This window comes from Bactrocera dorsalis, chromosome 3 (genome assembly GCF_023373825.1).
Source record: "Bactrocera dorsalis isolate Fly_Bdor chromosome 3, ASM2337382v1, whole genome shotgun sequence".
NCBI classification, from domain to species: domain Eukaryota; kingdom Metazoa; phylum Arthropoda; class Insecta; order Diptera; family Tephritidae; genus Bactrocera; species Bactrocera dorsalis.
In genome coordinates this window covers 70,548,169-70,566,512 of record NC_064305.1, presented here as the reverse complement: position 1 = coordinate 70,566,512, position 18,344 = coordinate 70,548,169, and the positions used below count along the sequence as shown (strand labels likewise).

Genomic DNA, 18,344 nt, shown 5'->3' with positions numbered 1-18,344 from the left:
ATCTTGCCAAATATAAAAGTTTTCCATGTGGTGGCTTGAGTTTGGTCGATCAGTTTGTACGACAGCTATATGCTATAGTAGTCTAGCATCTTAGGGAGAAAAGAATGTGTTGACAATTTCAGTTCGATTTCCCAAAAACTGAGGGACTAGTTCGCTACAACCAGACAGACTGACGATCTTGACTTAATCGACTGGTCTCATCACGCTGATCATTTATATACTACATTGTGAAAAAGTACTCGGAAATTGTAAATAAAACGGAAGAAGTTGTATCGGTCATCAATATTTATTTTGTCGGCTTCAAAGTAATTCCAACCAGATGTAATACGAGTACAATTACGCCAACGATTTTTCCAGTCCTCGAAACACTTTTCATAAGCCCTTTTTGGGATGGCTTTCAACTCCTTTAGTGAATTTTGTTTTATCTCTGCGATCGACTGAAAACGGGTTCCACGGAGCGGCGATGCCAGTTTGGGGAACAAGAAAAAATCACAAGGAGCCAAATCTGGTGCATACGGTGGTATTGGTCAGTGCGTTTTTGGCGTTGAATCCGGTCACAATCATGAATTGTTCTTCCACAATTCCGGCCATTTTCGGGCGAATGTTCTCACGCAAATGTCTCAATACGGTCAAATGTTCTATTTTTTCTTTATTGACAGTCTGTCCCTCCGGAACAAATTCCTGATGCACCAAACCACGAATATCGAAAAAAATAATGACATCATCTTGATTTTTAAGCGGGCTTGGCGAGCTGTTTTTGGTGTCGGATCGTTTTTGCCCTCCATTCCGATGCTTACGTATATTGACTTGTTTGCATGTCAAACTCATAAACCCATGTCTAATCGGCAGTATTAATGCTATTCATGAATATGGAATCGAAATTCGCACAATCAGGCATGTCCAAAGAGACCTCTTTACGGCATTTTGCTAACTGAAAAAATACTTTTTGATAAAAGTTTCAAGTAACACATTTTTCACTTGTTGAATATTTTAATCAGTTGCAGATGTCGAAGGTCGTCTAAAACGAGGCATGTCTTCAACGATCTCTTGACCGCTTTTGAAGGCTGTTTACCACGTCTAGCCCTGTTTTTTTTTCTGATAAAACAGAATAACGTTGAGCCTTTTCCAACATTCCCAATGGTTCCGCCCACGAAAATTGGTTAGAAAACCAAATTTGAGACAAAGTCTTTATACGATATTTTTATCCATTCCAAAAATCGCAAGGAACTACTAAGGTGTACCGACTTAAGCAGGTGCTCTAAAACAAACTGGTGAACAACAGATGGCTCTCATATTTGGGAATATAATTAAGGACAGCACTACCAAATTAAAAAAGTAGATTTTTTTGAAATATCATTTACCTGGGCGTTACAAACTTCATGGTGTACTTAATATACTCAGTTCAGTATATACAAATGCGGGCACTGATCATATACCGGCTGGGCTTCTAATGAGGTGAGGAGCTGGCATAGACGTGCCCTTTTATTTGTGCCAAACGAACAGATTAATAAATAAGATTTCCAAGATTACAATAACTGAATCTATAAGACCTGATATGTCTTAGAGAACATCTGAGAAAAAAATGCCATTTTTTGTGACACTTCATCTTTAGGCTCCTACAGCCTAGAAAAGAGTTGTCTAAGTTTTGGAAATTTTGAGTTTTTGAAAATATAAATTCCATAAAACTCATACGACTGTGAGAAATATCACCTACCACGTAAACATGGAAAGGAGTTCTTCATCTTCATCACATAGTCAATATTGAAGTTGAAGAACTTTGTGTTAATAAAAAAGGGTGCTCTGTTTAAATCGTTCACTATTTTGATTTCGGCTTGAATAACTAAAGAAGTATTAGTAATAATAACTGTTCTGTTATTGGAAATAAATCCAGCTTCGAATGAGATCTTGATCACCGTCTAAATGCTTGTACTCCGCTCAATAGATTAGCTAAAATCTAGACGGCAGAAACAAGAAATCGTCTCAGTCTTATAACATTTTGCGTGGTATACCATTTTGGAAAAAATTGGAATGTTCTTTCTGTTATAAGTATAGGCAATCAGTACTTAAAACATATGTGAATTTTTAACTGCTTTTTTTTTAGAAAAATGGTTCTTGCTTAGAACTCCTAAGCGGAAATAAAATAAGTATTTCCTGCAATGAGTAGTTGAAATGTATTCAGAGGCGCTCATTTGTCAATAGAACTCAGTGCCAGCGACGATCTCATGTAGGTTTTCTAATTTGCGCTATTTTTTAAGTATAAAAATATCTAATCATTGCCCGATTCACGATGATTCTTCATCATCGTATCCGTTGGCTAGAGGTAATATCGGTACTTGACTCTTTGAGAGCTTAAAAAAGATCACCTTTACTACAGAAGCGAATTGTAGAATATTAACAGTGGTGGCAAAGGACAAAGGTATGGCGTACCGGACGTTTTGTGACACTGTTCATTCAAATTGATTAAAGCAAGCCAAATTGACACATTTGAGACGAAGAGCGACCTGAAGTTATTCAAGAGCTGCCATTTCATCCGGAAAAACAACGGTTTGGTGTGGTTTGGGGGCCGGTGAAATCATCGGTTCATATTTCATCAAAAATAATGCCGGTGAGAACGTAACCGTCAATGGCGACCGTTATCGCGCCATGATAACCGACTATTTGATGCCTGAAGTTGAAGCTCGTGATCTCAGCGACATTTGGTTTCAACAAGATGGTGCCACTTACCACACATCTCATCAATAAATGTATTTATTGAGATAACCTTTTGGTGAGCAGATAATTTCACGGTTTTGGTCTGTCGATTGGCCATCAAGATCGTGTGATATCACACTGTTAGACTCTTTTCTGTGGGGATATGTAAAGTCTAAAGTCTATGCGGTCAATCTCGCTCCGATTCAGACCTTGGAGCAAAACATTAAGCGTGTTATTCGATAGTTACCAATCAAAATACTCGAACGAGTCATCGAAAATTGGACTTAACGGATTGACCATCTGAGAAGGTGCCGCGGCCAACATTTGAAAGAGATAATCTTCAAAAACTAAATACCAAAGAATATTTTCTTGAATTTTGATAAACATTTCACACTAAATTTTAAGACTTTGTGTGTGTGTGTGTGTTTTTTTAAGTAGGGAACTTCGACTCTTTATAACACTTTGCAACAAATAAGTAACTCAATATTGAAGTATGTTCTCGAGCTGGCTCCGCGCTCGCCACGATTTCTTTCAATTATTGAGTTAAGCTGTATCGAAGAGCCAACATGGCTTCTTTAATGGCTGAATTTTGTCATTAAGTCATATTTTTTCAAATATATGCACTTGTTTGCTTAGTCATTCTGCATAATCACTACAAACTACAGTCAGTCCATCTAACTCAGCTTGTCTAGTATGTGTGCGTCTCTGTGCAATCTCTAATCGCGTACAATGTATCTTCTTATTAGGTAATATTTATACACCATGACCAGTATAATGTTAAGCCTTGGCCCGCCAACGGCAAAAGCCCAAATCAAAAGCAACAAAAACAGCAGCACAACAGTGGCAAAAGCAACAAGACAATCAAAGTTCAACATCGTTAAGTCACTGGCAGTCCAATCATTTCGTCGAAAAGAATTCAACCTTCTTACATGCATACAAACAAACATACATACATATGTATATATGATATGTGCTACTTGGTATGGCTTCTAAATGGACCAATCAGAAGAGTCGTCGCGGTAGTCGGCGCAAATGTTAAGCGCCGGCAAAGAAAAGTAAATGAAGCAAAAGCACACACAACAAATACAAGAAACTGTGATAAAATCTTGACTGACAAGAGTTGAGTGACTGGACTGACAGCAGCAGAGGCGGCGAGTCAAATTGCCGGCTCCCCATATTTAGAAATATTTTGGTGACACTGAAATGTGTCTCGTCGTGTGTGCGTCTGTGTGTGAATGTATTTTATTAACCCTTGACAGGTGCGACTACTTTATTGGCTTATTTGTTTGACTTTCCGGTTACAAGTCGGTCTGATAATATTATGAATTTATTTGGGTTGGATCACAGGTCAAAGCGGTTGAATATAAAATACAGGTTATAGGCTTGAAGACAAATTTGATTGATTGCCATTCTCAGTGGGCCTTTCAGCGAACTGTGGCTTAAGATTTGAAGTCCACGAAATGTCTTTGTCTATATATTCTCTATTACCAAAAATATTAAGACCCCAACTTGTTTTGTGATTAACCGTACAAAAATATTGTATATAAAAGTCCGTAGTCCGTAGCTTTGAATCCAAATGTCTTAACCAAAAAATATTTATTTGCTAAATCGAGACACTCTCTAAAAAAACACGTTCAATCGCCTGGTCTAAAAATATCTTGTCAAAAAACCTAAATTGTATAAATTTCACTTCTATCGGCCAATTGTTTGAACCTGCTTTTTTCTGAAGGATAGTAAATCAGTATCTAAGTTTAGGTTATACTGGCCGGGTATCGCACCATACATAGAATTACTGATCTTTAGTAATGCCACATGGAAGTTCAGTTCAGTTTAAGGTGAAGTATTCGTCATAAAGGGCATCAACACTTCTGCGAACTGTAATAGCGACTTGATATCGAATTATGATACTTCATCTTTCAACTGCGAAATTCCTAGATATCTAAGGCAATTCCTAGATAAGGCTGGACACAAGCATATTAGGTGTTCCAGCGTCTCTCTCATGTCAACTTCACTGCATTTTTGCTTGTATCGTTAGCACTCATACACATCCGACTCACATGTGATGCTAGTATGTTGCGACTTCCTAAGAGGCCAACAGTCGTCCGGCAGTTCTTTCGAGACTGTGAGTAAAAAGCAAGCAAGTTTTTCTAAGGAGCTCTTGCATATGATTTCGGCGACCCTGCATGTTCTGAAGGCATTCCTTATCGTCCTGATCGGTTTTTTTAGTGACTTCTGTATTTACTGTACTTGTTCGGTAGCCAGACGGGTGGTACTTTTGGCAATCTCATCAGCTGTTGCCTGGAGTTCGTTTGTGGCCTGAAACCCAGTATATATGAAGCCGCTTTCCGTCAGCCGCTACATCTCCGACGTAATGTGATGTGAGATTATTGTCTTAATTGGCCAACTGCAAAGACCTGCATATAAGATAATGCAGAAATCCGGAAGCTTAAAATGTCGCCTAAGATCCAGTTCTGAGCTATATTCCGATTCCCACTCGCAAGCTCCTACGCCATAGTGATCTGCAACCTTCTCTCTCAGATAAATCGTGTGGGTATGTGGTCTAATTTGTCCACCAGTCTTCGAGGATGCTTGTATAGAATTCATCTAATATCGCCAATCTTGCAGTTTATTTTGCCGCAGAGCTTTCCATTAAAAAATCGATTGGTGGTAGGCTGAGTAACCTTTCTAGAGCAGACGTTAGAGTGGTCCTAGTGCGCTCGTTATGCAGAGAACAATGAGTCCGCTCTATCGATTTCCTGTATGAGATTTTTTTCATAGCGGTTCACTACACCAGAACACTGTACAGTAAGACCCCTGCATGACACAAGCTGATAGGTCCTAAGTAGATCCTAGCATTTTCTTAGATGCGTATAAGGCACCACTGGCCTTTTTCACTCTTTTCTCCACATTGAGCTTCCACATCAGTTTGCTGTCAAAAATTACGTCCAGGTACATGATATGCCTCGGAATGTTTCCATGACATTATTTTGTACCTCCTAGTAAAGAGTACGATGTCTGTTTTATCGATATTTAGCTTTAGGTTGGCCGATATCGCCCATTGCTGTGTGAACCCTTGAACATTGTCCGTCACATTGCTGATTGTATCTAAGAATTTCCACCTAACAAGTATCTTCTTATTCTTTATTGGCGAAAAACATCGCTAATGCGGTTAAAGCCGAATTTACAACAGCGCCACAGTCGTTCTTCATTTTCGCTATTTGGCTCGAATTGGAGAATCCAAGTGCAGTCAGCTCCTTCTCCACCTGGTGTTTTCAACGCAATGGAGGTTTCTCTCTACTTTCCCCGGTGAGTACTATAAAAAAATTATTCGTGTCTGAACTACAGCGTGATACTTATCGAGCTTACTTCAGTGGATTCGGAACTCGGAACTAAGAATTATTTTTTCTGGTATTTTAAGAAACTATGCTATACGCCTTAAAGTATTCAGGGGAATTGAGAGTCGTACATGTACTAAGTAATTCTAGACATTACATATGCTCCAGGAGTCTTGATAAGAAACACTTGGTTAATATTTAGAAAAAACCGTAAGCTGTTGGTCGAAAATTGCTTTCGGAATATAGACCCTGTGCCGAAAAAGCCAGTCTTTCAATATGTGAATTTTATGGTAATGCCTCAAGTCAAAAATTTTCCATTCTAAACCGAGATTGTAGCCATTATACACCAAGCATAAAAAATTTGCGCTAACGTCAGAGGAGTTTAAATTGCCAAAATGGCAAGGTTCCAAAAAGAAGAAAACAAAAAAATGCCCTATTCTTATACAGTTTCAAACATAAAAGCGATCATATTACAATTTATATGTTTTTTATACACATACTCGTATCTTGAAAACATAAAATTCCGCTTTTGTTTTTCCAACACAATTTGCTCACCAATGGCATACAAAAATTATTGATTTAAATCAATCGCTTTTGGATAATTTGCTTAATTTGCATTAACTTGTAATTTATATTCACTTAACTCAATAAGTAACACATAACCCGACATTTGGCAGCGGCAAGTGGCCTACAACATTTCGAAAACCCAAAATAAAACATTAACTCGGTGTGTCGGTCGCGACTAGGTGGAAGTGTTATTGATCGTGCCATTAAGGCGGGCGAGAACAATGGCAACAAGTTGCGCGGCGTGGCAAGAAATACAAAATCAAAAATAAACTACAGTAAATTATTATGTGTATTAATTATATACATACGTATATGCATGTACATGTACATATGTGTGAAGAAAGCGCGTGGAAAAATATGGCGAACGTTACTGCTATGTCTGTAGCCTGTAACCGGCTTAATGTATGCGCTTCATTTATGAAATGCATATGAGCGCGTTCATAATTGCCAAAATGATGATTTGTTGTACTATTTAGAAATGATTATAGTCAAAAGGCGGTCGCGCAAAGACATTTAAAAATGAAAAGACTTAATAATGCCGCGTGTTGAATAGGAATGTAGAAAAGCAGAGGCGTAAGAAGTGTCGTTGAGAAGAAAAAGAGAAAAATGTATACAGTTCTATTTAAACTGAGAAGTACAGTTAATACCTTCAACAAAAGGTAAGTGGAACACAAAAAAAAGTCGAAATCGATAACTCTGAATTTGAGTCGGAGTTATTAAAATGTGGCTGGAACATTGAGACGGTCACATATTCAACGGTGAAAGAGAGATTCAATGGTAACTGTTGACAGAAGACATTTTCTAAGTGTGTAAAGTAAACATTTTTAAATGCCTTTCGCTAGAGGATTCTGCATATCAAGCAAATTCTTTAATAGCACTTTCTAAGATTTCCAAAGCTACTAAAAAAAAATATGTAAAATAATAAAAAAATATAAGCAAATAAATTCTACAGAAAAGCTCTTATAACGAATAAATATATCAAACAAAGAATTTGTCACAAATTTTGTATTTCTAACCAAATTTCGTATGAGGAATAGTTGAGAATGTTGAAAAAGGCTTACAGTGATTCAGTTTTATCAAAAACACAAGCTTACGAGTAGTACAAAGCCTTCAAAGACGGTGAAGAAATCGCTGAAGACATGCCTCGTTCTGAACGACCTTCGACCTCTTTAACTGATGAAAATACTAAAACTAATGAAGAATATGGTGCTTAAAAATCATCAGGCAAGTGCTAGAGAGATGGCAAGAGAGCTCGACTTCTTTCGCGAGTCCATTCGAGTGAGTTTAGTGGATATTTTGGGTATGAAACGCTTTCTTTGTCCCCATAAAGCTGAACTTTATACAAAAACAGTACGATTGTAAACGAATTCAAAGCCAAAAACGCAATGAATACCATCGATCAACCATCGTATTCACCAGTTTTGGCTCGGTGTGATTTTTTTTGTTCCCCTAGTTGACGCTCCGTGGGACCCATTTTCAGTCTATCGAAGTGATAAAACAAAATTTTCTGAAGGAGCTGAAGGCTATCCCATAAAATGCTTATGAAAGTGTTTCGAGCACTGGAAAAATCGTTGGCATAAGTTTATTACATCGAATGGGGATTACTTTGAAGGCGGAAAGTAAATATTGATAAATAATAAAATACTTTGCGTTTTATTTACAATTTCCGGGTACTTTTTTCACAATTTATAAGCGTCTGTAACAATAACCTAATGTAATAAAAGGAGAGTTAAGAATCGGAAAAACAAACGATTTTACTAGTTTATTGAGATAATGACTACGAGGTATGACAATTAAATAATGAGACTGATTATGATATATTTGAAAATTATTCTACTACTCTGCCATCCCCTTCAAAGTAGTCCCTGTGGGCAGCTATACAGCGATTCCAGCGCGTTTTCCATGCTTCGTAACATTTCTGGAACGCTTCGACTGAGATATCCGCCAGTACCCTCGTCACGGCCGCCTGGATGTCCGTAATCGACTCAAAATGGGTTAATTTGACCACCGATTTTGTTTTAGGAAACAAAAAAAAGTCACAGGGTGACATGTCGAGCGAATAAGGCGGCTGTTGCAACACGGCGATCCCTTTAGAGGCCAAATACTGGGACACGCTGAGGGCGGTATGGCACGGCGCGTTGTCGTGATGAAGGATCCAGTTACGAGCGATGTATGGGCCCATCCTGTTGACTCGTTTTTGCAATCTTTCGAGTACTTGGCGATGGTAGATTCCGCACCTCGACTGGTCTCCCACTCCGCGCCTCGTCTTCCACCCTTTCACGCCCCTCCTTAAATTCTTTGTCACTCTGCATAGTAACTTTATTGTCAAAAAGAGCCGCAGTCTAGAAAAATCATCGTCGAGTCCGACTATCATATAAGCACTGTTTCGATTGCCCAGTATGTAAACCTTGCACAAAACGTCTGAAACTATTTATATAAAGCTAATTAAAAAGAAGCTTAATGCGACACGAGGTAACCCAAAAAACAACATTATGACCCGAATCGAGCTGTGAATCGGAACAAAGTCGATCCATTTTTGAAACGAGTGGTTACGGTGATGAAAAGTGAGCATTTATAATAACGTCAAGCAAAAACGATTAATGGTCGAATCGCGGTGAGGCGACGCAAACAATGGCCAGGCCAGAATTGTGTTTTGGAAGGTTTTACTATACGTCTGGTTAGATCGGCAGATAATCAACTACTATCAATAGCTACCTTGCGGCTAAACCTGTACTGTCAATAATTGGACCGTTTGCCAACATCAGGTCACAAAGGTGTTTCATTTCTTTTACTAGGCGATAATCATTTCGTTGAAAATTGACAGTTCCATTGAAAAGTCTCCGGCCTTCCACATAGATAGCGCAACTAGAATTAAATCGATATGATTTTTAGTTAGTCCTAACCTTTAACAGGCGCATGTATAAATCTGACAGCTGTCAGATCATTAGTTGGAAGTTATATCATTTTGAGTGAAGAAACGTTTGTTATTATGAGAAAATTAATAAAAAAAAGGATTTCGTGTGTTAATAAAGCATTGCTTTAGAAGAGGAAAGTATTGCCGAAGCCAAAGTTTGCATTGATCAATATTAAGTGTACTCCGCTCCAGGAAAATCAGCCGTTGAAAAGTAGTTTGCTAAGTTTGAACGAAACGAAATGAGTACCGAGGACGATGATGGCAGTGTTCGCCCTAAAGAGGCTGTTACCGAAAGCATGAAAACATCAAGAAAGTGCACAAAATAATATTGGATATCCATAAAGTGAAGTTGTTAGAGAAAGTAAGCACTCTAAAGACATCAACTGAATGTGTAAATGATATCATTCACGAGTATTTGGGTATGAGAAACATCTGAACAATATGGGTGCAGCGCGAGCTTACTTTTGACCAAAAACAATGTCGTGTTGCTGATTCGGAGCAGTGTTTGGAGATGTTCGAGCCTAATAAACCTGAAATTTTGCATCGATATGTGACAATGGATGAAACGCGACTCAATCATTTCACTTCGAAGTCCAATCGACAGCCATCCGAGCGACCTTCACATGACGAATCCGCTCCAAAGCGTGGGAAATCGCAACAGTCGGCTGGCAAGATTATGGCATTTTGGCATGCGCATGGAATAATTTTTATTAAATGCATTGAAAAAAGAAGAACAATCAACAACGGATATTACATAGCATTGTTGAACAGTTTGAAGGATGAAAAAGCCGAAAGACGGCTGGATTTGAAAAAAAAGAAAGTGCGGTTTTACCAAGGCAATGCAGCGTGTTAAAAATCAGTGAAAACAATGGCATAAATTCATGAATTCGACCTAGAAATGCTTCCGCATCTACCGTATTCTTCAGATCTGGCCCCCACCGACTGTTCCTGTTTTCAGAACTCAAAAGAATGCTTGCTGGGCAGAAATGTCGAATGAAAAGGTGATCGCCGAAACTGAGGCCTATCTTGAAGCAAAGGACAAATCGTAGTACAAAAATGGTATCGAAAGGTTGGAGGGTCGCTATAATCAGTGCATCACCCTTGTTGTACATAACAAAAAAAATTTTGCCAATAAAACTTGTTTTACTATGTATGGTACACCGGAGACTTTTCAATTGCCCTATTATAATCTCAGTTTAAGTGAATGTTTTGTGTTCTCACAAACTTCTTTCTGACTTTGAATGTATTTGAAACTCATAGTAGTGAGTTGCTATTGTACAATGATTCAGATGTACGATATATAGTATCCAAGTAGTAGATATATGGTATTCTAAGCGGCACTAAACTATAAAAGGTGGTCTTACTAGTTTTTTTTCAAATATTTTTCAGATTCGAAGACCGCAAGTTTGTTTACCGTGAATACAAATACTAAAAAGGCTGACGACGAAGAAAGAGTAAACTATATGCTATCTGAATTGGGAAAGCAGAAGATCATGCACGGTAGCTACCACATCGCTCGATATATTCAAAGGACGATTGTAGTTATGAGAGAACAAAAATCCCTTGAAAAAAATGGTTCAAAATCATCAATGGATATCAGTAAAAGAGAGCACAATATCGAATACACCCGCATATGAAGCCAAAATATGGAGAAAATGTGTTACATCTATAATGATGCTATGAAAGAGCATACGCTCTAATATTTTTTCACCATAATATTTATAAAAAAAAATAATTTTTATTCATTTTTGTAAGTATTTATTTCATTTTCGCTGTATATTTAGATTAATATTTAAATAAATTAACATACATATACAAATCGCACTTAAATATTATATCACAATTTTTTAGACATTATCGAGTCTATAAATATGTATTTATATGTAGAAGGAAAAACTTATGATTAGACTTTATTTGTTATACATAAACTAATTTGCTCACAAAATCACACGTAAAACATTTTTATTTGCCTTACAAAACTCGACCTACAAACGTTACTCCTTTCCTTAATGCTAGAAACTAGTGGCTTTGTGACTTGAATACATACATATGTACATATAATATATATATAAATATATAAGAATATTTATGAAATATTATTACTTTATGTTTATAAACTGCTCTTTTTTTTAGATAGATGGCGTAATAAAATAAAAATAATTAAAAAATTTAGACTTGTGATAAAGTATTGCGGAAAATCCTCAGTAGGCATGGAACTTTACTAAATTTAAACGAAATGGTTGATGACTTGGATAGGCTACATTGTTTGAAATTTTAACTAGAGTCTTACTAAGGGTTATGGCTGGAAATTTAATTTTGTTTTGTAACTTTGAGCGAGCTGAAGCTTAACTTGAATTCACTTTTATGACACACATTTTTAAATAAAAAAATCTGTGAAAAATAAATTGTTTTCAAATTGCTGGAGCTAATGATCTGGGTAATGGTATTATAATAACAACAACAATAATTATTGTTTTGAGATTTTTTTAGCAGAAAAATAAATATAAATTATTGTACTGACTTCTTAGCACCAATCAGTCATAGATAATTGGATTGTATCTAACACATCTAGTAGCTTAGAAGTTTTAGAACAGTCTTTCTATATCAAAAATAGCACAGCTTTCTCTCTTTATCTAACAAGTGGCGACATTTCTTCGAAGAAATTTTAATAATTCGGTATCGAAAATAGCTATCCTAAGCGAGTTTTTTGTAGATGCGCTTGAGTTTAAGAACATTTAATTAATGGGGCTGCCAGATCGAGAAGACGGCAGGAAATATCTAGACCAAGGCACCAGGGAAACAATGGAGCATCTCTTGTGCACTTGCCCCGCATTGGCCAGACTAGGCGGTAAGCATCATCCCACGATATGATACACTGGAGAAGGTATCGATAGTGAGGCCACAGAGTCTGTTAAAATTCGCGTCAAGCGCAGGCATCTTAAGGGATGACTACTTCGCATGAACCCAGTAACTGAACTCCAACTGGCATCGCAAAGGACCGAAACTGGTCTATGCGTGGCTTATTGGCCTACCAGATTATCCTACATCTCTTTTAAAGAAAATATAGACTTCAAGCATGTCACAAGCCTTTTTTATGTAGAAAAGTTTTGTTTAAAAATTTCACAAATAAGATCTCAAAACTTTTGGAACCCAACATTTTGTGCAAAAAAATCAAGAGATAGGCTTTAAAATATATATCTAAAGTAATTTCAGCACAACTAGGGAAAAATGCGCTGCGGCAAATCTAACAGTCACCACTTGAGTACATATGTATAAATAATTTAACTTGTATCAGTCAGATTTACATACAAACATATACGTTTTGTGATGCTTTTGGTAAGGACTTACAGCTTTCAAGACATTATAGTTACACTAATACACATTTATGAGCTTAAAGCTATGACTTTACAGTGACTTGTGCGGAGCGCCTCAATTACTTAATGCCCTACAATTACGCATATATATAACTAGCAATATAATATAAATATTAAAATTTCTAGACCTAACTAATTTAGAATACATTTTTACATTGAGCACCGCAAACGTTTCTCTTGGGCTTTCACAAAGGCTTTAACGCCATCGCAGATAAGTTACTAGCTATTACTGATCATTTGCTTGCACTTATCCACCTGTCCTAGCACCCGATCAATGCGATCGTTTAGTATTTTTATTGATTTGTCCGGCAACGTCGGCAGCACATCGCGTACCTCGGCGCTCGCCGTTTGTTCGAAAATCTCGCGCAGTTTACGACCCGCGCCAGCATCGCGCAGCTGTCGCAAAGCGCGTATAGTGGGCTCACGAAAGACGCACAAGTTATTCAGTAGTAGACCATGGTAAGCCTCGTATTTCTTGAGCAAGCGATAACCGTGCAGCAAGCCGGATTCGTTGTCAAGGAAGATCAGTAGCTGCGAGTTGGACTGACGCGCTAGATTATGCGCCGGTGCGGCCATAATTTCAGCGTTCCATTGGAAGTTGTAGAGATTATTGACGACACGATCGAGATTCGCAATCAAATAGTCGAACACTATCAGGTCCGACCATTGAGCGAGTTCAACTAGACGCTCCAGTGCCAACGAGTTTGGCGTAATGGATATATTAATGGACGAATCCAGAGAGTGAGCATCTTGGTTTAATGCATTTTCGGCAGCTTCCGCGCTAACAGAGCTGCCTTTGTCAGCCGTCGTCGTCGTCGTCAGCGCTGCTGTTATATTCCATACATCTTGCTTGTTGAGATGACGATCGATGGGTTGAAAGGGTTGTGGTATGCCGGCTGGTTCCAGATTTGGCAGCCAACGCGTCAACACCACTGGGCGTTGCTGCTTCCATTGCGCTTGCATTATGTCAGGCACAACGGTGGCCCATTTGTCCGATTCCACATTTACCGTGAGTACGGCGCTGGGTGCGAGATTTGTCATATTCAATAGGCGGCCCAAGTAAAAGGAGAAAAGTTCACCTTGTATTTGATCGGTGTTTTGCCGATAGCGCGCACAGGCGCGTGTGCCATCACGGAAGGTGAGAAGTCGATTTTGCATGCGTCCGCAACCCTGCTCTAGTCGTTGCACTGCCGTTTCGGACGCAACATAGGCATTCCAATCGCGTGTGTCTTGTGCGCTGAAACCTTGTGGCAGCGCGCGCTCTACCAGCTCACCCCAGTAGATGTTGGATTTGATGATGCCCGGTGCACTCGTTGTTGCCGACTGATGTTTCTTCTGTGCGTTCGGTCGTTGTAGTATATTCTTCGTCATTATGTTGTTGTTTTCTAAACTTTGTTGCTCCGACCAAGTTGGTGCGTCGAAGTCGTGCAGCATTTTTGCCGTACGCTCCGCTGTCGGTTGCACAAGTGGTGCATCCGCCGTGCGCTGTACACGCGCATCGCGTCTATCGTCAGCATGATGCGCGCCATCGCTCAAAATTTCCTCCGCGCCAATCCGGCCTTCGCGCTCGCTAATGAAGGCGACGCTAAAGGGGCTGTGCGCCACCTCCTTGAGGTTGGTTCTGTGCGTCGCCGCTGTTGTGCGATTAAAGGGTGTTGCTAATTTGACTTTATTGTAAGGCAGCGGTTCCCAATCCGAAGCAGCTAAGCCGAGCGGTACGTGTTGTCCCACTATAGCTGCAGGCGGCGCGGGCTCCGTTGATAAGTTTGAAAATACATTACTCAAATCCACCATTGGCACGAAGATGCCGAGGAAGAGACCACAAATGAATGCCGCCAAAATGCAAAGCAAGCAAGTTTGGCGCTGAAACCAACGACGTCGTCCGAGCGGCAGCAGTGATAAGGTGGACGCTAAGGCATCACTACCGCCATAACGGTAGTGCGGCATATCGTTTAAGTCACTTAACGTTGCTGTAATTGTATTGATTGAGTCGTGTGGTATATTAATGTCGAGCGGAGCTTTCGTCGGCGGCGTTGTGTATAAATGCGTGTTACGGCATGCGCTATTGTTTTGGCAAGTTCGTTTAGTCGACTTTGCATGCATTTGTGTTGCGATTTTGTAATTGTCGTGCATGTTTTCAGTTTTTTAAAACTGTTAAAGTTGCTTGTAAGCTTAAAGCTTCATGGGATGAAAGCACTAATATCACTTGGCTGAAAGTTCCAAAAGCATTTGTATGAAAGTTCGCACTTAATGGTATTTTTTATGTATAATTTGTGGCTGTAGCCATATTATAGTTGCTTGCGAGCTTAAAGCTTTAAGAGGTGAAAGCACTAATAGCACTTGTCTGAAAGTTTTATAGCACTTGTATGAAAGTTCGCACACTTAACGTTATTTTTATGTTTACTTTGTGTCTGTTGCCATAATGCTTGGTGACACTTGTGTTTCAAAGCTTTCACTCACAAACCTTTTTAAAACGATTTCACGTTATTTTTAAATGTGGCGCTTTCATGCGCTACAGGTGTTGGTTCGTGAGCTTTTACACAGAAAATTTTTGTAAGCGACTTCACGTTATTTTTACTGTGGAGCTTTCATGCGCGACAGGTGTTCGTTTTCTTTTATGAAAGCTTACTAGCACATATTATTGGTGTGTGCTTAAATTTATTGTTTTGGTGTCAACGCTTTTAGTAAATAGTATTTTACGAGTTTCAAGCTCACTTATAGCGCTTTTGGAGAAACATAAGCTATTATGGAATTTATTTTTTAATTTTTAATAATTTTTTTTTAATTTTTGCTGACACTTTTTTATAACTTTCTTCTGTAAATTACACTTTCTTGTTTGTAGTTTACGAAGCCAAAAATCATATTTTCATAGCGCGCTCATAACAACTTTTATTTAAGTTTGGTTTTCCAATAAGAAATTCCACTTTTGCCGTCGATGAGCGGAGTCGGAGTTAGCACAATAAATTCGCTAACGTCAATAAGTTTTGCACAAACATCAATTTTAATGTCGTTGATTGTAAATCCTTTTTAGTGTTTTTTGGGGTTTTTGGCGACACTTTCTTTTTGCTTTTTTCTTTCTTCACATTCCTTTCATATAAACAGCACATTTAGCGCCGCAAGCAATGAATGTTTGTGCAATTTTGCTGACAATCAAATCGAAATTGCATAAAAATGTGTTCAATAAATTTGTTTTTCATTGCCTACATTCACTAAATGGTGGTAAAACGAACAAAAAACACGGTGAACGGCGCCGACACCGTTACATATGCGCTTTTCGAACAGTTTGTGGACAACAATAATAATTTTCGTGACGATATATTTTCGTTTTGCAAAAAGTACTTCAGATAATATCGGCCAGCAAACACTCAGTGTAACATAAAATGATTGTTTGTCATATAACACGGAATTATTGTGCAATATTTTCTATAAAAATTTCATATTTTTGCCAACGCTAATATAAAGCACGTTGCACACAATTGACTGAGTTTTCTAGCATTTTTTATAATTTATAGTTAATGCAAGATATTGTTTAAACAGCACCGCACCGAAAATTCATCCGTTAGGGGCACCGCACGCAACGAAATTCAACAGCAGACTGGCTAGAAAACGCTCACAACACCACATTAAAGCAGGCTGGGCGCCACAGCACACACAGAGCCAGGCAACCGGCCAACAGGCGCTCAGCGCACTCGCGCGCTCAGCTCAATCTCAACTCAGTCAGTCGGACAAAATGTGACTCACAAACACCAGCAGAGACCACCTGAGCGACGGCGGCGGCAAAGCACCTGAAGTGTCTCGGCGACGACTTGTAGGTAGGACATTGTGCGCCGTGATGCTCAATGCGCTGGGGACAATTGCAAATATTTGCTGTGCGTTGACATAGACGCGCGCGCTCGTGTGTCTGTGCGTGTGTACGATTGTGGAGTTCGTGCGGGGCATGCAACATGCGCCACTGTTTACACGCACACACAGACAGCGCAGTGCTGTGCGCACTCTTTGCTTAGGTCAGCGGAGAGCGGCGCGCTCACCATAAGTGATGTTGATGTTGCTGTTGGTGAGTGTTTGCTGGCGTTGAGCGTTGTTTGATCTTCGCTCGTCGCTGCTACAATTAAGAATGTGTGAAAAAGAGCATAAACGTCCGTAAATATTAACTAATTGCTCTTGTTTTAGCCCCTACAATGTTGTTAGCTCAAATTTTTTGTTTTTTCTTCTTTTTGTTTGCATATTTTCAGTTAGTTTGAGCAGGCAGCGCGCATTAAAAAGTTCCCAAACTTAATTAAGCTGTTGCATGCGGTGGTATTCATTCTTAAGTTTTGATTTCGTAGCGTTGTAGTTTATATTTTATGTATTTAAATTATGTGTTTAAATGTAGATTGGTCGATAGGGTAGGCAGTTGTAATAAATTTAAAGTTTTTACTGCAAGTTTGTGTCTTAAGTCTTTTGTTTGTATTTATCATTGCGGCTGATAAACACATGTAAGTGTCGCTTATTTTAGTAAAGTTGTTTGTGTGTGTGCGTAGTTTTGATAAATATTGTATTTTTACATGATTTTTTTCAATCAAATTTGTTTAAGTTTTCTGCTTCGCTTTCGATTTGCTGTTGTGAGGCGTGACTGATGATTTAGGTATTAGTGATTTTTTTCTTTTTAATTTTTCCAAACACTTTCTTTTTCATTTGGCGATATACTATATATATAGGATGTGTATGTATATTTTGTAAATTTTAACAAAATTTTGTTCTGAATTTCCGCATTACTTAATTATTTTTATTTAAAAATAATTTTAGTTCACCATAAGTTCTTGAAACTCGAAATACACTGATACAATATTTGAAAGAGATCATTTTCCAAAAATAAATGTCAAAGAATGTTCTTTCGAAATTATTTCGAAGTTTCTGTGTTTTTTTCTTAAAAAAAAATAGGGAATCTCGAAATGGATCGCCCTTTTTTTGTTGTTGCTGACTGAAAGCTATGCTTCAATGATTAAATGAAGGAATAATATATCGGCAAGTTGACAATTTAGTCGAAGTTTCTTATGGGTCAATGAAAAATATTGCAAATGGTCATGAAATATCAGTACCAAATCAGCGATCTGGTCGACGGTCCGTTTTAAATAACCACGCTATATGAACTATCAACCGTCTGATGACTTCGAAGTAGTAAAATCAGGTACTGAGATTCAAAAAGAACTGGAGTAGCCTTACAGAAACGAAATTTCTCGCATAACTGTACACCGCGAGTTGAAAAGACAAGAGTTTAAAACCTGGCGCAATATTCCATCATCATCAAAGTCATCAAGAACTACGTCTAAAATTTGCTAAAGCGTACCAAAGCTGGACTCCAGAACAATGGGGGAATGTATTTTGGACAGACGAAAGCAAGACTAATCTTTACGGGTCAGACGAAATACATTATGTTTGGAAGAAGTCATCAAAGACTATTACCAAACGCGATGTCATCCCAAT

General features: G+C 38.5%; 1 protein-coding gene across 1 annotated transcript; it reads right to left on the bottom strand.

The window, feature by feature from the left end:
• Positions 1 to 10,898: 10,898 nt before the first annotated feature.
• Positions 10,899 to 16,533, bottom strand: LOC105221973 (extracellular serine/threonine protein kinase four-jointed). The gene has a single exon (XM_011199121.4). It carries the CDS (start codon positions 15,012 to 15,014, stop codon positions 13,101 to 13,103), a length of 1,914 nt encoding a protein of 637 aa, XP_011197423.2. The 5' UTR covers positions 15,015 to 16,533; the 3' UTR covers positions 10,899 to 13,100.
• Positions 16,534 to 18,344: the final 1,811 nt, after the last annotated feature.